Genomic DNA, 23,853 nt, shown 5'->3' on the forward strand with positions numbered 1-23,853 from the left:
CAGGCTGGCTTCTACACTCAGGTTGAAATTGTGGTAGGGGATGTTTATTATCAGAGCAAGAGGATGCTAAACTCCTTAAGCTAGAAAGCATTTCTAGACATGGACAGGCTGCCTGGATGGTTAGGAACACAGGCTAGGTGGAATCAGTGACTGCCCTGGGCTGCTCACAGCATTATGGTATCTGTGGAGAGTTGCCTGGGGCAAGTGAATGGTCACATGCTCAGATTGAACCTCTGCTCAGTCTTTGACCAGCTTCTCCTCTGCCCTATGCAACAGGGATCAGACCACCCCCATGCAGACATGGGCTCTGCTGGCAGCCTCTTGGCAGTGAAATGGATCTTATTCTATTGAGATGAGAAGGGGAAACTGCAGGGTCTTATCATCCACTGGGTTTAGTTTTGCCTAACAGACATAACTTTAATTTCCCTTAAAAAGAAAAAATTTAATTTCCCTTAAAAAGAAAAAATTTAATTTCCCTTAAAAAGAAAAACTTTAATTTCCCTTAAAAAGAAAACCTCTTAATTCTTTTAGCAACACGCAGATGATCACAGCTTTATCAAATTCTCAGTCTTTGCCAACGGTATTTCAGAGCTCTTTTCCACAAAGCTCATCTACTGAAATCACCAACCCTCCTTCAAGCATAAGAACCTAAATCACATGAAACAGCCTTTTTATCACCCTATGGAACACCTTAATTCCACTTCAAATTCCTCTCCACATCAAAAAGGCTAGGTCCTCACTGATCCACCGGTAGATTCTGGCTTTGCACTATTACTTATTCCACTTTGCTTTGTGGGGCTCAGGAATCACAACTGTCAAATATATTTATCTAGAACTGCATTTTTAACAACATTTCAAAAAGACTAATCCTTTTAAGATGTGTTGATGAGCGACACTTGACTGCTGAGAGTAACTAGAGAAGCGTAGCAGACACTGAACCCTTCTTGCAGTGTCTGAAGAACTTCTAAAACAGACTCAAAATCACTGTGTTCAGAGGTATTTGCATAGCCACTGTGGATAATGAAGCAATCTTCAGTGGTATTAAAGTTTCTCCACCACCAAGAAGTGACTGATTCTTCATCAAACAGTATGAATACAGACACGGCTTTGAGTGAATTCTTGCAAATTAGGTCTTTTTGGTGCCTCCTTTAACAAAGGAAAATAAATTAATAATGTCTTTGTTGTATAATTTTTACTCTAAGATTCAAATTCACTTCCCACTGCTCTTTTCTAGAAATGTATCTCCATGAGAGGAATTCCAAGGTTCCTAGTGTTACAGAGCAAGAACAGGAAAAGTATTTGTTTTTTTCAGACCTAAACATACACGTGTTAAATACCCAGGTTAGCCGTGTTTAACTCTCTGTCTATGTTACAAGAGGAAAATAGCAGCCTATTTTGTTCTCAGCTCCCTTACAGGCTTGTCTTGGTCCAGAGGATGTCATTTTAAAAGTGTGATTGCAGGTAAAGGCTGTGAGATGAACTCTCCAGGAGCTCAGCCATTCTTGCAGATCTCTGTTCTCCTTATGAGATCAGAAGAGGAGAGTTCAGCTTTTTTTTGCCTGACAAACCTTCTTTAGCTCCTTGCCTGAAGAACTGAAGATGTGCATGAACTCCGGCAGCATTATCTAGTACCTCTTGTCATGTCGTAGGCTTAATGTATCTGCTGGCTAAAAGTGCTTGTGGATAAAAGGTACCCTCAACTGTCCCCTGCCTACCCAACTGTACAAGGAAAACTGCAATGGGAAGTACCTGTCCTTTACCGGCAATGATTTTGTCTTGTCCATCTTTCCTGTGATTTAAGGGTATCACCTGGTTGTTAAATGTCATTATTGGAAGCTTGAATGTTAGGCTGCAGAAAGGCTCTTTATCTAAGACCTTTTCATGCTCAAGACTGTGAAGATCATAAACTGAATTTGTAAAGCATGCAGCTTATCTCTTCAGCCCACTAACTAAACCTATGGTGACGTTGTCATCCCTGTGGCTGAATGAAGGGGGCTAAGAAGTAAGAGCACACTGATCGTGTGTACGGCTGGAAGGGACTCTTGAAAAATAGAAATGGAAACATTTTTTATTATGAAGCTTTTTATTTAATTGTTAAATAGAAAGAGGTAATAACTTAACAGTGCAGACAAAAGGAGGAGCGCGCCGGATGTATAGAATTCATACATCTATATGGCTTGGGGAATAAACTTTCTCAGGAAGATGAAAACTTCGATTCTTAATAGAATTAAATTTCATACTGATCCAAGCCAGGATAAGAGCAAAGGAGGAAATACATAATTTCAATATTCACAGAATAAGTTCTTCACGAAGTCAGTCGTGGATGCTGCGTTTTCCTTGGATCCTCACTGTAAGTGAAATGAAAGAATATTTAGCTTTCAGAGCTCTCTGAACAAACCATAGTATCTCTGAAATATGTAAATATTAAATCACATTTTATTTGACAGCTAGGATCGGTTTATAGGTGTTGACACATCAAAGTGGCATGGGGAGTTTTCTTATTTCCTTCCATAGCTACAATGGACAGGAATAGATACTACATAGAGACAATGCAAAATTGCTGTTTGATTTGGGTATGTGGGTAAGTTTCTTTAAACATTTCAGTGGATTTATGCAAACTCTGTGTTCTTATCCCATGGCAAAATACAAGGTCATACAATGGAGCTGAGCTTTCTTCCATACTAATGCCAGCTGCACTACTGTGCAGTTGCTGTAGGCTATAGACATGCACGCAGGTTTTTCTTTATTCCAGCTGATACATGCTAACTTGAAGCCTGTGGTAACTTAATTGTATAGTCATGGCCTTAGTTCTTAATTAAATGGAACTGAAGAAAAAGTGTTTCAGGCAGATATATTTGGGGGGTCCTGACCATGGAAATACTGCCCCTTTTCTTGCCATGGGGCTGGGTGACCTGGTTCTTCATAGATCTGTCTTGCCCTCTGAACTGTGAGATTAAAAACTGCATCTTTTTCTCAAAGGAACAATATATTTAAATAATTCATCATGATTTATTCTCTTTCTACTGTGCTAGTAACACTAGCACTAACATTAAATTGGTGTTATCTTTAATGGCACATGCTTTGGAATGGCAATGTATCTGAGAAGCAAAGTGAACAGTACATCACCTAGCTAACACCACTGGTCCTGAGCATGGACCCCGTCTGCCTGAATGAATTAGATGGTACCAATGTAAGACCGATCCATTATATCAAAGGCAAGGTAGAAAGTAATGGCTTTTGTAAAGACCAGTTCCTCACACAATGCTTTTCCTCTGTGAAGAGGAAGGCTCATTGACACAGACTGTTTTTCTTTTTTCACTCTCCTTGTTCTCAGACCTACCAGAAGTAAAGGTGGCTTCAAAACCAGAAGCTGTACCAGCACCATCGGTGACGAACTCTACGAGCATGAGATTACCAGAAGCAGTTACATCATTGGGTAACTTTGATCCACAGGTCTTGTCCATTAGAAGTGCAGAAGATTTGCTGGATCCATCATAAACTTTAACATAATCACCCTGACATCCTCTGGTTGTCTGCAGCTCAAAGGCTTGAAAGTGCAATGAAATCTGGAAGGGAAGAGAAAACCAGCCTTTATTATACAAGTTTGTAACTTCTTTCATGGAATATCCTATAAAACAGACAGAATCTAAGCTGTAGCCAAGCCCAAATGGGAATTGCTTACCCAGCCTTAACACTCATTCCCTGAAGTTGCAGGGTTCAGATCTAACAGGCCTGTGACTGAATGCTCCCATGCTCAGACTGCTTTCTCTTGATTTTTCAAACCTGAAGCCCAGCATATGGAAGTTTTTCAAAATCACAACTCTGCAGTTGTCTTTGCCCATACCTGGCTTAAGGACAAGAAGTAGAGACTAGGCTGAAAACTCTCTCATGGAAAAGATCTTAATCTGGCAACTGGCATGCAGACAAAGTGCAAAATGCTTATCATAAAGAAGTAAGTTCATGCATATTCCAAGATCACTGTTAACCTGTGATTACCTTTCTGGATCGGGTTCGGATGAGCCAGACACAGTTGGTGTTATCTGAGTAATTTCTTGGGTGGTTCGCAGATCTCAGTGACCCAGATGCTGCATCAAGAATAGTGCTGCAGCGACCTGAGAAAGAAACAGCATTTGCTTCAGCACCAGGCTTGCAGAAACTTCCATTCATTTGCAATTAAAATCTCTTCAGAATGGATTGGTCTCGATTTTCTGATCTGCCAGTATTCATTTCAGAGTACTGGTAGGTCCTGATTAAAATGAAGAATCATATTGTCCTAATTTTCACATGATACATAAGCATCTACATCAAAATGGAAAATAAAGTAGTGCTTAGAAAAAGCATCAGCTTTTATTGATTACTCTATAATTTAGCACGGGATCTCTCTGCACCTCTATAAAAAATGTGAGAGGTTTCAACTCACTGCAGTTGGTGATGTTATTTCCCACTGAGATGGGAAAGTCAAGTGATGTTAGAAGAGTCAAGTGCAAATATGATGTCTTTGCAGTGCTTAAACTCTACGCTTAGGAGGAGGTCTTGAGCTTTCCTCTGTGCAAGGGGTAATATTTTAGTAATCGTGTTTTTTCCCTTTGACTAAATAAATTTCTCTGTATGGGAGAATATCTTCTAACAGAGGTTAAAAATAAAGAGTTAAAAATACATCCAAATATAGAATGACAGCTTAAACATTTGAAAACTGGATAAGGGTTCATGAAACTTCCATTTCAGAGAAGCCTATAACTGTTCTGGTTTGGTTCAGGTCTTAAATGCAAACTGCAATGAGGAACAGAGATGTCTGGTTCTTTATGGGATTTATAGTTGTCTCTTGAGCTCTAAGAAAGCAAATTACTCCAGTGAAGCTACAATGTGGTATGCAATTAGGCCCCTTATGCCAATATAGTGAATGTGTCTGATTTAATTTAGAAGCAGAAAGCATCTTCCCACTAATCACGATGTGTCTCTAGCTTGACCTTGGCATTCTCTCCCTGCACAACCTTGGTGGGTACTATGAATTTAGGTGAGTAGTCTCACATTCTTTAATGAGAAACTGCTGTCTCTGCAGTGTGCCCAAATAGGTCTGAGTAAACAATGAAAGGATGGCTCCGAGACACTTACTGCAATTGTAAAGTTTGTTGATTTTGGCCACGTCCAAGTTGCTTAGTCCCTGCCTTTGTCCAATATGGACTGATTCATCAGGAATTGGTACAATAGTTGCTTTCCCAGTGGTATTAGTGAATGTATATCTGAAAAAAAAAACAAAGCCATAAAAACAAATGTTCTTTAGGTACAATTACTTCTTTCAGGATTTAATGGAACGTTTTGGAGGCAGAACAAGAATGGTGCTCATGTTGTTGTGACTAGCAGTGCCCTTCAAATAGGTTTGATTAACATAACCAGCAGTAAGCAGAGTCAATCTCAAGATGTCCTCCTTTGTTCCCAAGCTCAGCTGTGAATGGCTGATTAATGGAAAGCTAAAGGGTAGTGAATAAGATAATCTTAAAGAGGGGCTTGTCTGAACTGCTTCACAGTGTTTGTCTCAGAAGGAGAAATGGGGAAACTGGTAGTTAGGAAAGAGTTATTGTAGAAACTAATTCTAATGTAAGATTTAAGTTCCAACAAAAGCAATGCCATGCTGCTACTTACGGGCCATAGTGCATTACTGAGGAATAATCATATGGAAGACCCAGGTTATTCGAGTTTTCAAACTTCTTGAAGTCTGGTCTGTCAGCTGGAATATATAATATTGTACTTAGTCTATGCTCCCTATGTATTACACCACTTTCTGCATTGAAGAGTTCAAAAGTACTTGCCTGGACTGATGTACTCCCACATGATCTTTACATGTTTATCCCTGTCACTTCGAGAATGTTCATGCAAAAAGCCCAGAGCATGGTCCAGTTCATGTTGAATTATTCCTTTCCACATGCAGCCTCCTTTCATCACAGAGACGGTCTGTCCACCTCCTACTCTCCCATAGTTGGACCAGCAGCTGAGAGAAGCATGAAACACCAACAGAAGACTTTATTGTCAGGCAGAAAATGGAACAGAACAGAGAACCTTGCTTCAGACATGTCTTGTGGGAGTGGAAGGATTCCTTCCTGTCCACTGTGATAGTCTACAGAGGGGCAAACCTGACCATGATGTAGGAAACAACAGTGTGATCATTACTGAAGCATCCTGGAAGGCATTCATTAGCATGGAGGCTCCTACATTCTGACTTTCTGTGCACAGAGTCTTTAAGACCCTAGAAGTAACAGCTGTTTTTCCAAAACACTGAACACTGTATGAAAACTGGAGCGAAGATGAATAGCGCTTTAAAGCTAATGGATGTTAAACAATTCTCTCATAAGCTTTAATTCTCACCTTGACAGCCAACTGTGTGATTCAGAGAACTGTTTATTTCATAAGTTGAAATTGGTTTTTGCCTGTCCAAATAAGACCTCCAGTAACGTGTTACATGTGGTGCTAAGAGTGCCACACAGAAAACATGAGCTTGTTATTCTTTCCACCTTAATGGTGCTTTCCCATGATCTGCATCACTTCAGTGTCTTTGTTGAGTTCCTAATACAACCGCCAAGTCCTTGCACTAGCAAGGTATGCGAGGAGATCCATTCCTCTTTCCTCTCTAAGGTCACATGGAATAAGTGTGGTGAAGAACTGAAAAACAATGTAGCATAATTTGTTAATTCAACTTACCCATCAGCAGATTTAATGCTGAGGTAGTCACGCTCTGTCTTACGCTTCACAAATTTAATACAAGTCAGTGCTTCAAATTCTGCCATGGCATCATGAATCCCGTTTATGTGGCTCTCCTCTGGAGAAGAAAGGGTTAATTGGGGGGTGGGGAACACACAAGGACCAATAATTAATTTATTCAGTAATTAATTTCATTTAAGCTATTAATAGCCCTGCATTATCCTCTTTATCCAGAAATGTTGAAATGGATTCAGGTGGGGCCCTTTTTTTCTCAAATACTCCTTTTAAGTTTTAGTAGTAATTGTGATGTTAAGGTCCTTTCCAACCCTCACTATTCTATGATTCTATTCTATTCTATGATCTTCTGATTAGACACTTGGAGACAGTTATAGAAAGCTCTTTTGCTGATGAAAAATAGGCTATTGAAGCCACACTGCAATAGTCATGGGACTTATAAAGGCAGGTATCCTGGCAAGTACCATTAGAAGGAATGATCTTTCTTGTCTCCAAGAGACCAGTCCCAAAACATTACGGAGGCAAACTTCTTGAGGATATTTGATCTCTTTTTCTTTTTCCTGTTGAGGTCTTTGTAATTTACAATTTTTCTGTGCTTGCACAGTACAAGTGAATCCTTAGAACTGATTTAATCAAGTATTTGTGAGGCTACTGGAAGTAGGTTTCTACCTGAAGCTTATTGAATAAAATCCAGTAAAAATAATAATAGAAATTTACACCCACCGTAAGTAGGATCCAAGACGTAGGGCACACGAACAATCCCATCGCTGGACTGCGGCCAATTGCAATGGCGACAGTTGATGGCACTGCGACTCCTTCGTGGAGCTATGTCACCTTCTTGTAAGTACTGAGAGCTGTCTGTTGTGAGAGAGGATGGGTGGAAATTCCTGAGCCACAGATTGCTGGACATCTACTAAGTATCCTTGGAAAAGGGTTACTCTACTCATCCTCCTTTTCTATTTTTCCCTAAGCATCTTCTCCTGGCTAGCATGAGAAATGGGCTATTGATGGACTTCAAATGCATCCCTACTTTTGCTGCTGTGTCCTCATCTAAGAGAAGAGGTGGGAAGCTCCAGCTCTCTTGGATGGGGTTATGGCAAGACAGGAAATGACCAAACACAGTTGCAATAGTGAGAGGGATGTTGTACTTTGGTACTATTTCATCATCTATCATGTGACACTGAATGAATGGCATCAAAAATCTCCCCAGGAAGGATGCTGGGGAAAGACGAGAGATGTCAATAAGGAAACCCAAGAAAGCAATCAAACCAAAAAGAGAAGTGAGTGTTGTCTAGAGAAAACTGTAGGACGGTTTGGTGTCCATTTCTAGACAGTAGTAAAGCTTCTTAAATAACTGCTGAAGGAGAAAATGTGAGAAAGACAAGCTAATAGAAAGGGGAATGTTTGGAAGAATCAAGGGAGAGGAAGTCTGGAGCAGGGAGCATGGAACTGACTATAGCTTATCTAGGAGTCTGTACTATAAAGACATACTATGACTGAATGAAAGTGATGCATGCATTCAAGAAAAAAGCAGTTAAATAATAAAGCATCCAAATATCCAAGTTCTCTTTTTATGGCCAAAGAATGACAAAGATGTGGAGAGCTAAAGCTGAAGGAGCTGTCTGCATAGTTCTGTTGGCTCCATACCTGATATCATCTTCATATTGACACTATAGATTCAAGATGCCATGGGGCTTCAGCAGACCACACAGTGGCCTGACTCTGGGCATCTCTTACATGATGGTGTGCAAGATGGGAAAAATACTTGCACAGATTGTGGTGAGACTTGTAACTCCCACGTCACCCCAAAAAAAAGCAGTAGAGACACCCATTATAAGCAGGGATTTGGTGGTATTACCTTTGTTAATTTTCAGAATTCTGTTAAAAATAACTTCTTCCTCAGTGTCAGACTCTGTAGGTGATGGAGATTCTGCACAGAAATACAAGAAGATCATTTTCTCATTTCTATGGAAAATGCAAATCCTGATTTTTAGCATGGTGATTTTCCAGGAGCTTTCTTAGACTGGGTCTTGATTACAGTGATGGATGCAAAACCTATTAAGGGACTGGCATGGGATTCAGTCGTGTAGCTATTTGCCCAATGGTACAGTCTTGTGAACCTTCACCTGTGGCTATTTTGGCATTAATCCAGCCCCCAACCCCATTCTCTTTCAATCTTCCCCTCTCTCCCCAACAGCACAGTTTTCCTTCTGCATGCACAGTTCACACTCAACCCCCCAGCATAAAACACCAAGGGCAAAAGGATGGAAGGAGTCCTGCTGCTTGCTGCTGGTCATGCTGACCTCTTGAAAAACCCTTGAAACCAATGAAATTAAAATGTATTGTTGTTCCATGGGGTTGATTGATGTCCACAGCTAAGCATCAGGGACAAGTAGAATAAGCCAACACTGAGCATTATGCAGTAAGTCTTGACATCAATAAAAGCACAAGCACATGGCCTCTGTGCTTTCTCTAACCTTTGGAAATGACTTAAGTCAAGGCATTATCTAAGCAGAGCTATTTTCAGTAGAAATTACAGCTGAGGTTTTTAGTAAGGCCAAGAGATTGGCCAAAACCAAAAGACCCTGCTTTGCATGAAATATGGTGAGTGCATTCATTTACAATTTCTTCCTTAAGATCAATCTGTGTTAAGCACATGTTATTGTCTGCAGGATTTGGGTAGCTAACAATCAGTATCTCCTATCAAATACTTATATTTAGGTAGAGTAATACATACCATATATATCCTCTTGTGTAGTAACCTGAAACAATGATGCATTAGTGTTATTTCTCACTTTACATTATAACAAAAATATTAAATAAGAGAACATGCAAAGATCACAGCTGTGTAGGCAACCACTGAAACTATCTTCCACCAGTGCGGTATTGAGCTTCTATATACTGCATCATTTGTAAAGAAGTACCATGTTGTGGTAGATATTCCTCTTTGATATCTTGGCAAATATGGATATTATAAAGGGAATCATAGACTCATAAAATCACAGAACGGTTTGGTTTGGAAGGGACCTTGAAGATCATCTAATTCTAACCCCCTGCCACAGGCAGGGTCATCTCCCACTAGATGATGTTCCCAAGGAGACTTGTGCAGTAAGTTTCAGATCCTCCCAGTATCACCTCACCATACAGTGGTACACACTGCTTCTAGGGAACTGTGGGGCTGGTACCCAGCTGTGAGGGTCATGTCTGTAGCAAAGCAGATTGCCATACTTCTCTTGCCTTGTATAAATAAAAAGGGAGTTTGTTTTTTCTCTATGACCCTTCTCTAGAAGGCAAAAGCATCCTGGAATGTGGAAAGTATCTGGGCATTGTGGAGCAACAAATGGAATAGGGATGGAAACCGCTCACTCTGTTGCAGTGTTGACTGGAAAAGTATTTCCTGCACAGATGAAGATATGAGTGGAGTACATGAGTCTTGAGCTCACTTTCCACAATGCTGAACCCCAAAGTAGTTAAAAGAGCTCATTTAGCTGTCCTTACCTCAGCAGGTTCTGTTGCTGCAAAAAGCAAGGAAGAAAAGAGAGAAACAAAAGAAGTGAATTAGTTTCTGAATGCAACTTCACAGTGCTCAATAGCTCAGGCCTCCTCAGCCATGGGAATGCCTTTGGCAATTCCTCTTGCATGGAGGTGAATGGGGTGCATTAACTGATACATGGACACAGAAACTGATATTTAGACAAAGAGCCATGAAAATTCCTAGTATATCTTGCTAAGGGACAGAAACCTGGTCATGTTCCATTGAGGAATCAGCAAAGCATTTTATCAGTGTGAAAAGTGACAAAAGAAACCAGGGACCAAAATATGCTCTGCCCCTAGACTGCACTGCAAGAGGAGCAGGCTAACCAGCTCAACAATCCTGTCTGGTTCCACAGTGTCAAAGAGGAAAGTTATAACATGGGATGAAGGCTATAATTTAGCAATGAGGCAAATAATCTCAGCTTTAGTATGTACCTGGCAGCAGCTTGGAATCATTCTGAGTCCTGAAATTTCTTTCTAGTGTAACATCTTTTGATTTATATCAGAAGTCAGCTTTTAGATACAAGCATGGAAGTGAAAATGTGATCTGGTTTATGAGGAGGATCTTCATTGTTAGAATGTCGTAAAAGTTTAGAAATTGCAAGGACCTCCAGGAGTCATTCTTTGTCTGCTTTCCCTAAGGCAGAAACTGTTATTCCTGTCCACGGTTTGTTTGACCTGTTCTTAAGTATGATGAATGTGCCCCAAACCTGTCTGGCAATCTCCTCCAGTTTGCCAATAATTGCAGTTTTCTTTGTCAAAATATAAAGCCTTTTTTGTTGTTTTTTACCCCATCCAACACTGACAAAAGAACACTTAGGCAAATAGTTCTTATTTCTAAGCCTACCCATGTTCCTTATCTTTCTGAACACATAGTTTCAACAGATGTACCAAGCTCTGTCACACCTTGAAGCATCTTTCCCTTTTCATAGTTGTTATTGACCAAAAGTGCTGAGTGGACTTCCTCCTACTCAGAATCTATGTAGAACCTGCAACAGAATTGCTTCTATTCAGCCAAAAAAGCTTCAGTCTTTCTACATTGTCACGTCTGTTACATGACTGTGGGAGTCTACTGTAATGATGGGGGTTTTTTATAGAGAAGTTCACTCGGTTCCCACCAGGAAGATCCATGGCATATAAAACTTTCTGTAGGAAAGTGTGTTTTTGAATTGGTTGACCAGATTCAGAATCCATGCACTCAAGATGCATTAGATTAATAGACTAGTCAAAGTCAAGAGAAATTAGGCTCCAGGTTCCTAGGCACATAAAGCCTGCAACCCCTTTTTAAAACTCAGATGAGGTATCACAGAAGGCGTCTGCCACATCCTTCATCAAATAAACATCTGGTGTGGTACAGCCTTCAGAATGATATATTTGCATTTTCCCTGCACTGTAAATACTGAGAGATGCTTCAAAAAGGCACAAAAAGCTGTAACAATGATAAGTTAAAACTCATGGTATGCATTTGTCCCAGTCACGCTGCAACTCTGAGTCCCAGCAACTGACTACTTTGAACTCAAGCATGTCCCTCAGCCAGCTCCAAATATGCTGAGCAGTAATTTTACAACACCCCTTTGCTTCCATGCCATAAATGACAGCTCAAAAGAAGAACTGGTCAGTGCTCTATTTTCCCAAGGCCTCTGCCTCTCACAGCTCATCACCCCCTTCCCTGCTGTAGTTAAAATCCACCTACAGATTTATTTCCATTGACCTTCTATGGAGATCTGCAATTATCCCATTCTATTTTGTGAATTGACAAAAGCTTCCCAGCTAGGCCCGTACTATTTGTTTTCTATCCCAGCACAATGCAAAGATTTCTCTGACACCTGACTTCTCTTTCTCTTAATGCTGCACCAGGTAGGCAAGGAGGCAAATGAGTAGCAGTCATTTTGTAACACTCAACTTAAGGGAAAAATATCCAAATATCTTACTAAAATGCTATTTTCAAGCCTGTGAAAGCACATCTGAATTAACTGAACAAGCCATACCCCAAAGTATGTGTAAAGCACTTCCATATGAAAATACATCTGTAATCAGCCCCAGAACAGACTAAGAAACATGGCCTTATTCAAAATGCCCGAGTCAATGCTTTCACATGCTCCAAAGCCAAGCCACTCACATACAAAGTGTATGATACACAGTCAAGAATTAACAGTTGTCCTTAAAACACAGTAAAAGTCCTACTTACTTGTTGTGCTGTTTTCATAGTTCTCCTGCAAAACCAATAGGTAAAAGGCATTATTCTCCCACAGCTCATAAATGCAGCAACAACAGCATCAAAATCAGGCCAAAGGAAGGAACTAAATTATTACATTTGCTTTATATATCATTATATTACTTATATTTTTCTTGAAGGAAATTTATCAAAACGGGTCTCCATAGCACCACTCCAAGGAAGAACAGGTCAGAAGACGGAGCACAGCTGCATGGAGCTGCTCTCACCTGAATAGGGAAGCCCAAGCTAGCGTGAAGCAGAAAGGCAGTGAAGACTAGGAACATCTTCAGATCCATTCTCCAGTCCTGACAGACCACCAGCACCCGTTCAGGAGCGCTGCCGCTAGATATACCTGCTCTGCCAGGGGGGGAAACCTGCTCCAGCCAATGGGAATCCTAGCAGGAAGCAAACTTCTTTTGCAGCCTCAATAGCCTGTTTAGCCTCTGGGCATCTCTGGTGTTGTGCTATCGCTGTCACTGTGATCTATAGCATCCCTTGTCTTCATGCTGTCATTCATACTCTCTAGAGCTGGATCAGCCTCATGCTTGTGCCACCATGCACTTCCTCTGTTTCTTGGAGGATCTTTCTGTAAGTGCTCAGTTTGACTGATACCACCTAGGAAGCCCTTGTTCCTAGATAACTTTCCAGAGTACTGCATTGCTGGGATTTCAGATGGTAGGTGGCTTTTTTCTGCATGTCACAGAAAGCACAGATGGCCATTAGAGTGTTGTGTTGCTTTAGAACATGCAATACATCATTACTCCGTGAAGTCATGCCTGATTTCCTTGAGAAGTCATCCTTCATCTTCTCAGCTTATGGTTCTGTAAGTAGAATCTTTGTTTCCTCTCTGTTCCCTGATAATTCATAATATCAGGAATGTTTCCTGTGTTCCATAATTCCTGGCAGTCTGACAGCTGTAGGTGAACAGCAGTCAGAGAAGGGAAAAAAGCTGGCAACAACATAAGCAGCACTTCACTCACTCTGAGAATGATTAACAGACCTGTTGCTTGTTGAAATGCTCTTGTCCAGAAGTGGATGTAGGAAGAAATGAGCAGAAGAAATGCTTGTAAAAGGTAAACCAGCAGGCACCGGGACTCTTGTCACAAAAAGCTCTTGTTGCAAGCTCTTCCAGCAAAGCTGTGCTTGGTGAACCATTTGCTGAAGGTGGTCTAGTTGGGGAATTGTCTGGTCTCTGATACACACTTGTTCCATGTCAAAGTTCGTTTTCCATGCATGGAGAAGGAAACTGAATTACAGAATATACAGATTCTCTCTCTAGACCATGCCACTGCTCAGGTACCATCCGGGTAAGTTTTAAACCCACTCACACTGTTTCTATTTCCATATTGAATAAGATGTTCTATAAATTATCCATTTTGGTGAATGAATCAAGAAGCAGCTGAGGGCTTTGCACCCATTTGTCTGCAAAACATAAAATCATAGAATCACAGAATGCTTTGGGTTGGAAAGGACCTTAAGATCATGCAGTTCCAACCCCCTGCCATGGGCAGGGACACCTCACACTAAACCATGGCACCCAAGGCTCTGTCCAACCTGGCCTTGAACACTGCCAGGGATGGAGCATTTACCACTTCTTTGGGCAACCTGTGTGAGTGCCTCAGCACCCTCACATCCAGCATCATACTCAGTCAAAGATAGGAATTACATGGAAATGTAATCTGAATTGCACTGGTGGTTTTTACTCTACAATTAATTCAGTGGAAGAGAGCTTACAATCTCACACTATTTAAAGAAAGTCTGGACTGACAATATCCAGGGATAAACTTTCATTGTACCCACAGGGAGGCAGCATACAAGGGTACCACTTTTCCCTTTCTGTCCCTGCACTCTCCCTGAAGTAAGGTATGCAGCACCTTACTAGGTGCTTATTAGGCACCAGAAAGTAAAAAGCAGAGTAAGATGTTGACCATGAAAGAACAAAGATCAAGCAGGCATTGTCAGCATGCTAATCCTGCTGACACAGGCAGTCTGTGTGTCCTCTGCGCGCATAAACATTTGCACTAAGCAGTGCTAAGTGCCTTTCTTCATATTTGTGTATTACAGAGTTCAAAATCCTCCTTGTGCTGCAGCAAAGCTATGTAGCTCTGGTCTGCAGTCCTACAAGGGTTTTCCAGGTTTCTTGCTCAATACAAGGGCAAAATGTCAAAACCATGCCAAAACCATACCAAATAGATGCTGCAGAATGGGGCTTGCATTTAATCTGCTTTCTTTAGAATTAAGTGGGGGGAAAAGGAAAGGTCACACCACTCCCAGGAAAAAACAGTCCAGGATGAAAAGCATGGGTCAGAGGTAGTGAGGGAATAAAACAAAGCTTAAAAGCAAGTTAGGAAGGTTGGTAACCTTAGAATCTTGGTAGCATGTTATTGGGAAAATGCTACTGCCTCCTGAGTGACAGATTAGCTAATGTCTAGGAATGAATGAGGGAACTGGGCTGGCAAAAGGATGCTGCATGTTTTATGCTGGACATGCTAATATGCTGCCATATTAAGCAGTTCATCAGACAGATTGCTGCACGCCACCTTTTCCTTACGCTAACAAGATCGGGAGACTGCTGTTAGGATCAAGAATGTGGCTGTAAATGCTACATCTGGCAAAGTGCACACAGTAGAGTAACGGGGAGTGCTGACACTCACGCCTGCTGTGCTTCTCAAGATCCCATCAGCTTTGGCTTGTGCCTGATATTTAGATTCAATATGTGGCTGTTTTCCTAAGCGTGGTGTTATGGGGGAGGAAATGTTAGCAGTCCCGTTCTCATTAATCAAAATATTGCCTAATTTTTGGAGGTATTGCCAAAAAAACATTATATGGTTTTCCCAGATACAGTAAAGCTGCAAGAAAAAGTGCCACAGAAATTGTCTTGAACCTTTAGGAGCCAAACCAGGGCTGAGCAAAGAGCAACTGTGCATGTACAGAAGAAAAGCGTGTGGGAAATTCTATTGTACTTGAGTTCTCCTGTCTGTATAGCCCAGTTTCTAGTGGACAGCAGGGACCACACAGACTTTGCCGATGTGAACAGTGATCAGCAAGTGTCCAAACCAACCAAACATCAGGAATTACTTGGACAGTGCCATAGTCTACAAGGAGTCTGTTGGCAGAAAGAGCATTGCTCCTGAAAGACCACTGCAAAACTTAGAGCTGTGCTGGAGAACAGAAGCTGATTTGCAGAGACCTGTATGCATAAGCAAGAAAAGATGCTATAGATATACATCAGACATATCATACCAATGATAAAATGTACTTTCTGTTGCATATGGGAGCTCACTGTAAATCATACATAGCCAAAATCAAAACAGCAGATGTGCAAGAGTTACAACACTCCTGTAGGCATCTTTCAGATTTTACTTAGTTGTGTGTCATTAGTCATATGTGCTACACAATCCTTATTCTCTTTGGAGTGTTTCAATGTAAGCAGCTCCCAAAATAGAATGTAAACCATCAAGAGCTAGTCACAAAAGAGAAATTAAGTGTCTATTATAGCCAACTACCAACCTCTGTAACTACTAGCTACTAATTGCTGCACAGTAAAATGCAGGGGAAAAATAACTCCTGGAAACAAGAAAATAGACATATTTATGTTGAACATCTTATGGCAGTCATGTGGAAGCTACCATACCATAAGACACTAACAAATCTTCAGGGTTTAAAATCTGGCTTTACCAAAACCAACACTGAAGCAGTGGCATGGTCCACAATGCATAACTGAAATTGCTGTGGATTCGCATCACATAAATAAGCATCATACAACTACATTTACAGGCTGGGGTTAATGGCACTCTGACCCAGGATTACAGAACTGCTCAATATCATGTGTCAGGAATGTCTGCTTTGTGGGACATCTGGGGATTTTGGCCCATTTTTATTTGGAGGACAAATTCTGCTTTCAGCTCAGCTCTAAGCTCATTCATTCTGAACCCATCCTTTGTCCAGGAACTCTGGTCCTGTGCACTGCTTCCAGCTCAGTGTATTTTAGTCTGCCTCTCACTAATTCCAGGTGTCATAACACTGTCACAGAGTTTACTTCCTTTTCTGTGGTGTCTTTATTATCAGATCCTTTTCAGATATAAATCAGATTCTTTTCAGATATAGATCAGTTCTCACACAAGCTTTTCCAGTCTTGGTTTAGAGGCCTTTCAGCCCTTCAGTCCTTCTTAAAATTCAGCTCTTGCTGGTTCTACAGTAACATTTTAGTTCCTTCCTAATTGCCCATACATTTTTGGCAATGCAGTGGATTAGGAGTGGGTAATTTCATGTCATGAATTCATGTCAACCAGTACTGCACTTTGCTGGTTGAAACTATTATTGAAGTGCTTGTAGCTTCTGAAGGTGCTGGGTAACCAGCATAGACTGCAAGTCTGTATATAGAGGACTGACGTGTGTCATAAAACACAACTCTAGATAAGGTGAAGTGCAGTTAGAAGCTGCTTTCCCACACCCCGGAGCATACTTGTTGAATTAATAGATTTACTTGTTCTTCATGTTTCTCTCTACATTTTTTCCTTTGGATCCTACCTCTCAGAGAAGACCTGGAGTTGTTCAGCATGATTCCTATTCCACTTTCTGTTGCGCTTCCAGTTTCTGAGGGGCTCCCAAACGATTCCCATGTCCTTTCTAAACCATCTGTAGAAACGAATCTGCATGGTCTACAAATTCCCTACCAGAGCACTTACACATCCTACATGACACTAATGACTAGCTCCAGCTGCAGTCCTAGCCCTGGCAGTGTTTCTGTGAGAGAACTCAAACCTAAATGGCGAACATTGGCTTGCTATTCATTAGTCAGTTTTCTCCTCAGAGCCAAACCTAGAAACTTTGGTCTTCAGTCTGTCATCAGAAAAAGAGGGACAATGAAGAAAAAGATTTTGTTTTCTGCTGGATTGTATTTTACAAGAGAAAAATATAGATTTAAGGAAAAAACCCAAACTAAACCAATAAAGAAGCAAATCAGAGAAGTCATAATGATACTGTACCTTCTAAAATAAATGTTGAAACAAAGTTGATTTTAATTCCAAAGTCGGCTTTCAACACCAAATTTGGCAAAAGGATGATTTAGCAATTAAACTAGTACCTGTAATGATGTATGATCTGATGATTATTTGGGCTGAGGGAGGGGACTGGAGATGATGAAATTGGAACTTTAATTTGGACAGCTCTAGTAATGAACTTCTGATTGTCTTAGAAAAGAATAACAAATTCCTTTCTTTTATCTGGGGAAGCCATCTGATTTGTCTGCTGCCCTTAGGTGAAGAATGGATGGATCAAAGGTTTTACATGATGCTTCCAGCCTGCAGAACAATGTTGCCCTGATTGCAAAGGAATCTGTGTGATGGGGTAAGGTGCGAGCTGTTGGAGCGGTGCCTGGGGTTATCTTTGGTCTCCCTTGCCCTCTGAAGGGAGACATGCCATCACACGGTGCTGCCCCAGCTGCACACGTATAGCACTGAGGATGTCTGTCTGTGGCTCCTTGTGACAGATTGTGCAATGCCAGCCAGCTCCCCTCCTGTGAGAAAGGGTCTCCTGTTACCAACGAGGAGATTTTGGTCACATTAACTGTGCCATGGAAGTTAACTTTATGGACGTTTGTTGGATGATTTAACTAAGGGTATTGAAACATGGTCTCATGTCTGCTTCTCACATGAGTGCATGGGAGCTGACTGTGCTGTAAGCAGAAAACATCTCTGCCTTTATGGTACACAGATCTGCCTGGTAAAGAGTCTAGTGGTAATCCTAGTCATGGTATCATAGAATGAACTAGATTAGAAAAGACCTTTGAAGGTCATCAAACTGTCTCTTATTCTGGGCTCCCATATGAACTCATCATCATCACACTTGATTTCTTTCCCTCTGTACCCCATCAGAAAGGCTGGCTGTACTGCCTATCCCAATACCCTTGCTTGTCATTCACTGACTGGCTCACCAATTGTCCTCTCTGCAGGAGTTCTGAATTATTGAATTATTCCAATGGGAGGCTCCAGAAGATGGTTTCAGTCTCACTGGGTTTTTCTGAATGTCAGTTCCCTGCATTGAAAACCTCACCATGAGTTATACCCTTTTATCAAGTTAGCATACGGCTTTGCTTCCTCTTCTGGGAGGAAACTATTTCCTGTTGACTCTTTGTGTTGAAGTTTAACTTTTACAAGGAAATAATTCACATTTAAAATCTACATCTACAAGTCAAATTGTGATTACTTCATCCGTCACAGAAAACCCCCCTTCATCCTCTTTCAGTTTCTAAGGGCTGCCTGTTCCTCAAGGAGCAGAATATTGCCTCTTTGTGCCATGTTAGGGCTCCTGCTATTCGTATGTATAAATCATTAGGGATTTACCATTCCATCTTTCCCATCTGGGAAGGAAATAAGATTTTTTCCCTGCTTCAGAGCAGAGGAGCTGAATGTATACATACATGTGTGCGTTGCTCTCTCTCACTATTGGTTTGCTTCAGGTCACCCAGGAATTGATGGATTTTCTCCCATAGGGCCTGGAAGAATCCCAGAGGAGGTGGGTGCCAATCCAATGACTTCAATATTCCCCTGGGGAAGAGGAGACCTAATAGGAAAAAAGGATGGCTGCTACCCAAACCGTGACCAGTCTATCTGTGATGCTTCCCAGGGGAGCTGTGGCTACATTAACCTTGGCTTACAGCTGTGATTGCATTAAAGAAAAAGCTTCCAAGGGGACCTCTCTTTTCCACTCATCTGCAATGACTCTGCCATTAGTTACTGAACACATTAAATGAGCATTGCCACATTACCTACGATTACCATTTCTCAAGCACTTACCAGTGTTCTCTCTGTTGCCCAGTGGACATATCTCTCTCCTTAGAGAAATTGCAGTTGAAATAAATTGGAACGGCTGCCTTGAGATCTGCTGGAGAGAAAAGCCTCACTGTGTGTTCATATTTAATTTATTTGAGATTTATGTAATTAGCTGATAGAAGCGTGCATGGCCCAACTTTAATCTAAAGGCTTTCAAGTTTAGTCTTCTGGCTTCAGGTTCATCTTTGCTGCAGTTTCAATTCTCAGTGGGCTCAGCTTTGGCTCTCAGTTCACAGGCTTGTATGGAGGAAAACTATTTATTTATCCTGGAAGATCTGAACTGCAGCCCTGGTTTCTTACAGGGATGGTTCTGTTGTGGATGTGCAAATGATACAGTGTGAGTTCAGCAACAAATCAAGGTCAAGGCACTCCGAGAAAGATTCTACTTAGAGGTCTGATCCCATACTTTACATATGTATCTGCCTTCTATCTCTGATAAGGAATGTCATAAAAAGGATCTGTAAGGATATTTGTATTCCTCCTTTAAATAAGCAAATTCTTTTTGTAGGAAATTGAGGAAGTGGGTGATGTGGAATATTCAAAGTGGTTGGTTACTGCAAAGGAGAGAAGGAGTATTTATTGCTTTCTTCATTCTGGTAATCTTTTCTGATCTAGAAGAGAGAAAGGCCCATGTATTACTCATTTTGGACCATCATAAAAAGGAGGAGAGAATGGAGAGTTCGTCTCTCCAAGAATTTATGAGGGCCATAGAAGCAGTCTCTGAGGTCTGCCATTAGATGAATTACGGCTCTACCCCTGGACCATTGCAGTTCTGGTATCTTGACGTCTGATGAAGAAACAAGCACTAAGGTGCTGGTTTACGTGATGACATAGCTAAAAAAATAGAAATATATGTAGCACACAGTCAAGTCAACCTTTTTACCCAATTAACCAGGAAAACTTAGTCATTTTTTTTCCTAAGCATGAAACTAACTGGGGAGCAGACTTGATGACCTACCAGTGCTCACAGGAGCAGGAATGCGTGCATCTCTGCTGATGGGTACATTTGATTAAAGCACTCACAGACTCAAACTAATGGGCAAGTTCTTTGATGTCAGTGAAAGCAGTTGGCCCAGATTATGAGCTGTTATGAGACAATGATATCATTTCCATACTCTGTTGTATGGTTACTTAGCAGATGGTTTGACTGCTATTCTAGGGTGGTTTAGAGCACTCTTTCATTAAACAGTATTTTCACTTACATTCCTCACAACTCTGCTGCTTACAGATACATCTTTGCTGTCAGCCATAAACCAACCCTATGAAATGGGAAGCAGTGGTGTTTCTCCAGAGTGATAGACAGGCACTGTCACACTCTGAGTGCATTTCCCCTTGGAAGACATCAGAACGGGTCATTCCACCCCCAGGCAACTCTCCTATCCCTGGCCAGGTTCCTGCTGGTGGTCAAGGGACTCCCTCACATCTCTCTATCTTCCTGCCCTATGCTGTTGAAGCTGCCAAGGACATGCAGCTCTTCTTCCTGGTGGCATCAACCACAGCTGGGAATGAAGGTCTGTGTATGTTCAGAGCCCTTATGTTGTTTGTGTGTCCTCCTGTTAAGTAAAACTGGGGAGGAGGGGGAAACACCAGGCTGATCCTTATACCCAATAAGTGTCTGCATTTGCAGCCTTCCACTCATGTCAATGTGTGCTCACCTGGCCAGGTCTGGAGGGGAACCACAGTAAAAGCTGGAAGAAAATGGGAAACCACCACCTCTTTACCTTCAGCTTGGGAGCAGCTGCTTCGCATCTGCCTTCCTTGCCCCTTACCTTTCCCTTTATGTTGCAGGGCATGGGGAAGGAGTCCTGCTCTTAACTGAGGTGTGGGCTGTGCATCCTGTCCTACACATCAGCAGTGCCACTGGGCAGAGGCAGTAGTGACAGGCTGTCAAGTGCTGGCAGTGAAGCACAAGAAAGGCCTGGCAATATTTGCTGCCTGGTAGCTGTAGCCTCATTAACCTCGTGATCACACTTGTAGCTGAATGTCTGATTTTGCCAGAAACAAAGATCACTGCTGTGTGTGGAAGTGATCCTATTCTGTAGCAACACAGATCTGGTTTAGATGATCAAGCTACAGATCGTACAGTTTTGGGGGAAGAGAGTCCTTCCGAGCTCCTTCCCATCCAGTAGACCACTTGGGTATTGCTGCAGAGTCCAGCGTTATATGGTGTGTGTGTATGGCACACTTGGCAGTGACTGGTGTCTCTTTGCCTTGTCTTTTGTCTGTCTGTGACATAAGAATAAGGAAAGTGTGAACTTCTTCCCAGAGTCCATTAGGCCCAGCAGGCACTGTATATTCCACTCTGTCCGGAACAACCCTACTGAGATTTTCAAGGTGTTTAGAGCACCAACATTGTTGTTTTAAATGAAGAAGTAGCCTCTGAATTTAATCATGGTGTGGGTTCTGTACCCAATTGTTTCTGTGTCCTGATCTGTGCAGAGTTAGCCAAACTGGGGAAAAGAAGTTGTAGGCAGGTTCTTTTCTACTCATCTTGCCATGCAACCACAGAGGATTACACAACTGTTCTTGTTCTAGAGACAGGAGCCGACCTTTCCCTCCTACTGTCTGGTACCAAGTGTGTCTCAACTTTGGACAGAAATTCTGACACAAGATTCATGTATTTTGTCACCATTTAGGTGAAATGCAAAATCTGAACTTTGTTGGAGCAGAAGTCTTTCTCTCCTAAACTGTAGCTTTGGGGTGATTTAATCTTAATCACATATCTTTGTCAGATAATGCCATGAAACACCTTCAGTGCAATTGGCACTTCAGCTGCACAGACTGAAGTAAGACTGAAGTAATCAGAGACTGGCACTGACCAAGAAGATGCAAACTGCTGCTGATACGATATGTGTATGTCATGTTGGGGACATCCAAGATGTACGGGCCTCAGTCATGAGGGTGTTTAATGTGTAACTAGTGGTGTGACAGAAGATGTTGCATCGTGAAGGCAACTTGGATAGGAAAATCATGAGTTCTAATATGACTATGTTAGACTTAAGCTCACATGAAGTCTCTCAGGAGAAGACATCAGTGTCAGCCTGAGATTTCACACTGTAAGAAGGCTGATCAGTTAGATGTTGGCATGGGCTCTGTAAGCTATAGGGAAATATGATAGTGGGAATAGATCAGGAAAAGATCGGGTGGAGATAGGGTATAGAGGAAAAAGTGTCCCTTCTCTCAATAGATAACAGATTCTCATACAGTTAAGGCAAGAGTAGAAGACCTACAAAAAGAACAGAAGAGGAGAGAGAGAAGGAAAAGGTTTATGAAAGTAGAGAGATGGTTGATATAACTGAGTTTCAAAAGTCACAAATGTGTCCAGGAAAAAAAGGACAGAGTGAGCTGGCCAGTGTAAGCACAGCAGTGCAGTTGAGACTGTGGAAAGCAGAGAGGAAACAACTGAGTCAATAAGGGAATTTGCAGCAAGGATTTTACTCTTAACCATAACTGTGTCAGGTTTCCCTGACCCACTTTGCAGCTTTGCAGCTGGAAGACAACTTCCTCATGAGTTTTGTGAGAGGAGCTAGGAAAAAATTGAGGATGCAGAGCTTTAAGTCAGGGAGCCCAGTGGGGACAGCACAGTCCTCTCCCATGTATAATTTGGGCAATTGTGAAAATGAAGGGAACAATTTCCTAGAGCTACTTAAAGGAGCCTCCTTTCACGTTTGGATGTAACTTTTTCAGTCTCTTGATAGAGGAGGGTTCTGCCATGACTACTTTGCAGGCTGAAAGTTGTGTACAGAGCAAGTACAGCCCTCTGGGGCAATCAATCACAGGCAATGCCATGTGTCTAAATCCTGGAGGTGGTGGCTATCTCAAGATCATTTAGATTAAGTCTGACTGCAAAACTGTCAATAACGGTGCTGGCTTAAGTGTGAAGTGTGATATTGCTCTATTTCACACCGGCCAATGGATTCTGAGTAGCAATTATTGTGTCAAACTTGGCCCGGATGAGGTCAGGTCTCACTATGATCTGAATCTGAAAAGGTAGAAATATCATGTGTTTCTGCAGACAGCAAAATCTATTCCCAGTCTCAACTATTTCACAGGAAGGCAAGGAGGTCAGGCTGACTACAGCAGTGGTGCAGTAAGGATCTCCTAAGCATGGACCCATGCCACTCTTTGCACTTAACTCATTGCCAATAAACTTGATGGAAGACATCTACCCTGATGGCTGGAGGCTGTTTTCTGAGAAGGATGTTTCTGTAGATGGTGTTTGTAAGGTCTCTTTGTCTCTTGCCTGGAATGTCTGGGTACACGATCACAGGTGTCAACTCTTTTTGAACAGAACGTTGGCTGAAATTCATATGATACCAGTGTCAAAGAAAATGTTCCAAACCCAGATGAAATCCTGTGGGTCACAAGCAATTGCTAGAAGTGAACACAACTGAAATGTAATTTCTCAACTCCAGAACTAGGAACTATGAGTCTCTCTTATCTGTAATGATTTCCTCTGCTTTTTTCTCTCTTGGGATCAAGGAACAAGAAATGCTCCTTTCTATGTCAAGGATCAATCTTAGGGAAAACCGTTCTTGTGGTGTTCTTTATATTAATAACAGT

The 23,853-nt window shown here is 41.6% G+C and overlaps 1 protein-coding gene across 1 annotated transcript; it reads right to left on the reverse strand.

The window, feature by feature from the left end:
* Nucleotides 1–3,159: 3,159 nt before the first annotated feature.
* LOC134172462 (astacin-like metalloendopeptidase) lies at nt 3,160–12,753 on the reverse strand. The gene is made up of 11 exons (XM_062635560.1): nt 12,685–12,753; nt 12,427–12,455; nt 9,446–9,498; nt 8,567–8,638; nt 7,432–7,566; nt 6,694–6,811; nt 5,808–5,986; nt 5,641–5,725; nt 5,113–5,240; nt 3,997–4,112; nt 3,160–3,566 (listed from the first exon to the last, which is right to left on the reverse strand). The coding sequence occupies exons 1-11, from the start codon at nt 12,751–12,753 to the stop codon at nt 3,255–3,257; spliced, it is 1,296 nt and encodes a 431-aa protein (XP_062491544.1). The 3' UTR covers nt 3,160–3,254.
* Between the last annotated feature and the right edge of the window lie 11,100 nt (nt 12,754–23,853).

The sequence above is a fragment of the Pezoporus occidentalis genome, unplaced genomic scaffold (assembly GCF_034315485.1).
Source record: "Pezoporus occidentalis ecotype Australia unplaced genomic scaffold, CSIRO_AGI_Poc_V1 ctg46, whole genome shotgun sequence".
Classification (NCBI taxonomy): domain Eukaryota; kingdom Metazoa; phylum Chordata; class Aves; order Psittaciformes; family Psittacidae; genus Pezoporus; species Pezoporus occidentalis.

Excerpts from the sequence above, each read along its gene's own strand:
- LOC134172462 (XM_062635560.1), bottom strand. The coding sequence starts at position 12,753 with ATGGATCTGAAGATGTTCCTAGTCTTCACTGCCTTTCTGCTTCACGCT. Across the intron at positions 5,987-6,693 it reads AGCATTAAATCTGCTGATGG|CTGCTGGTCCAACTATGGGA; the intron begins GTAAGTTGAATT and ends TGCTTCTCTCAG. Across the intron at positions 3,567-3,996 it reads TCCGAACCCGATCCAGAAAG|ATTTCATTGCACTTTCAAGC; the intron begins GTAATCACAGGT and ends CTTCCCTTCCAG.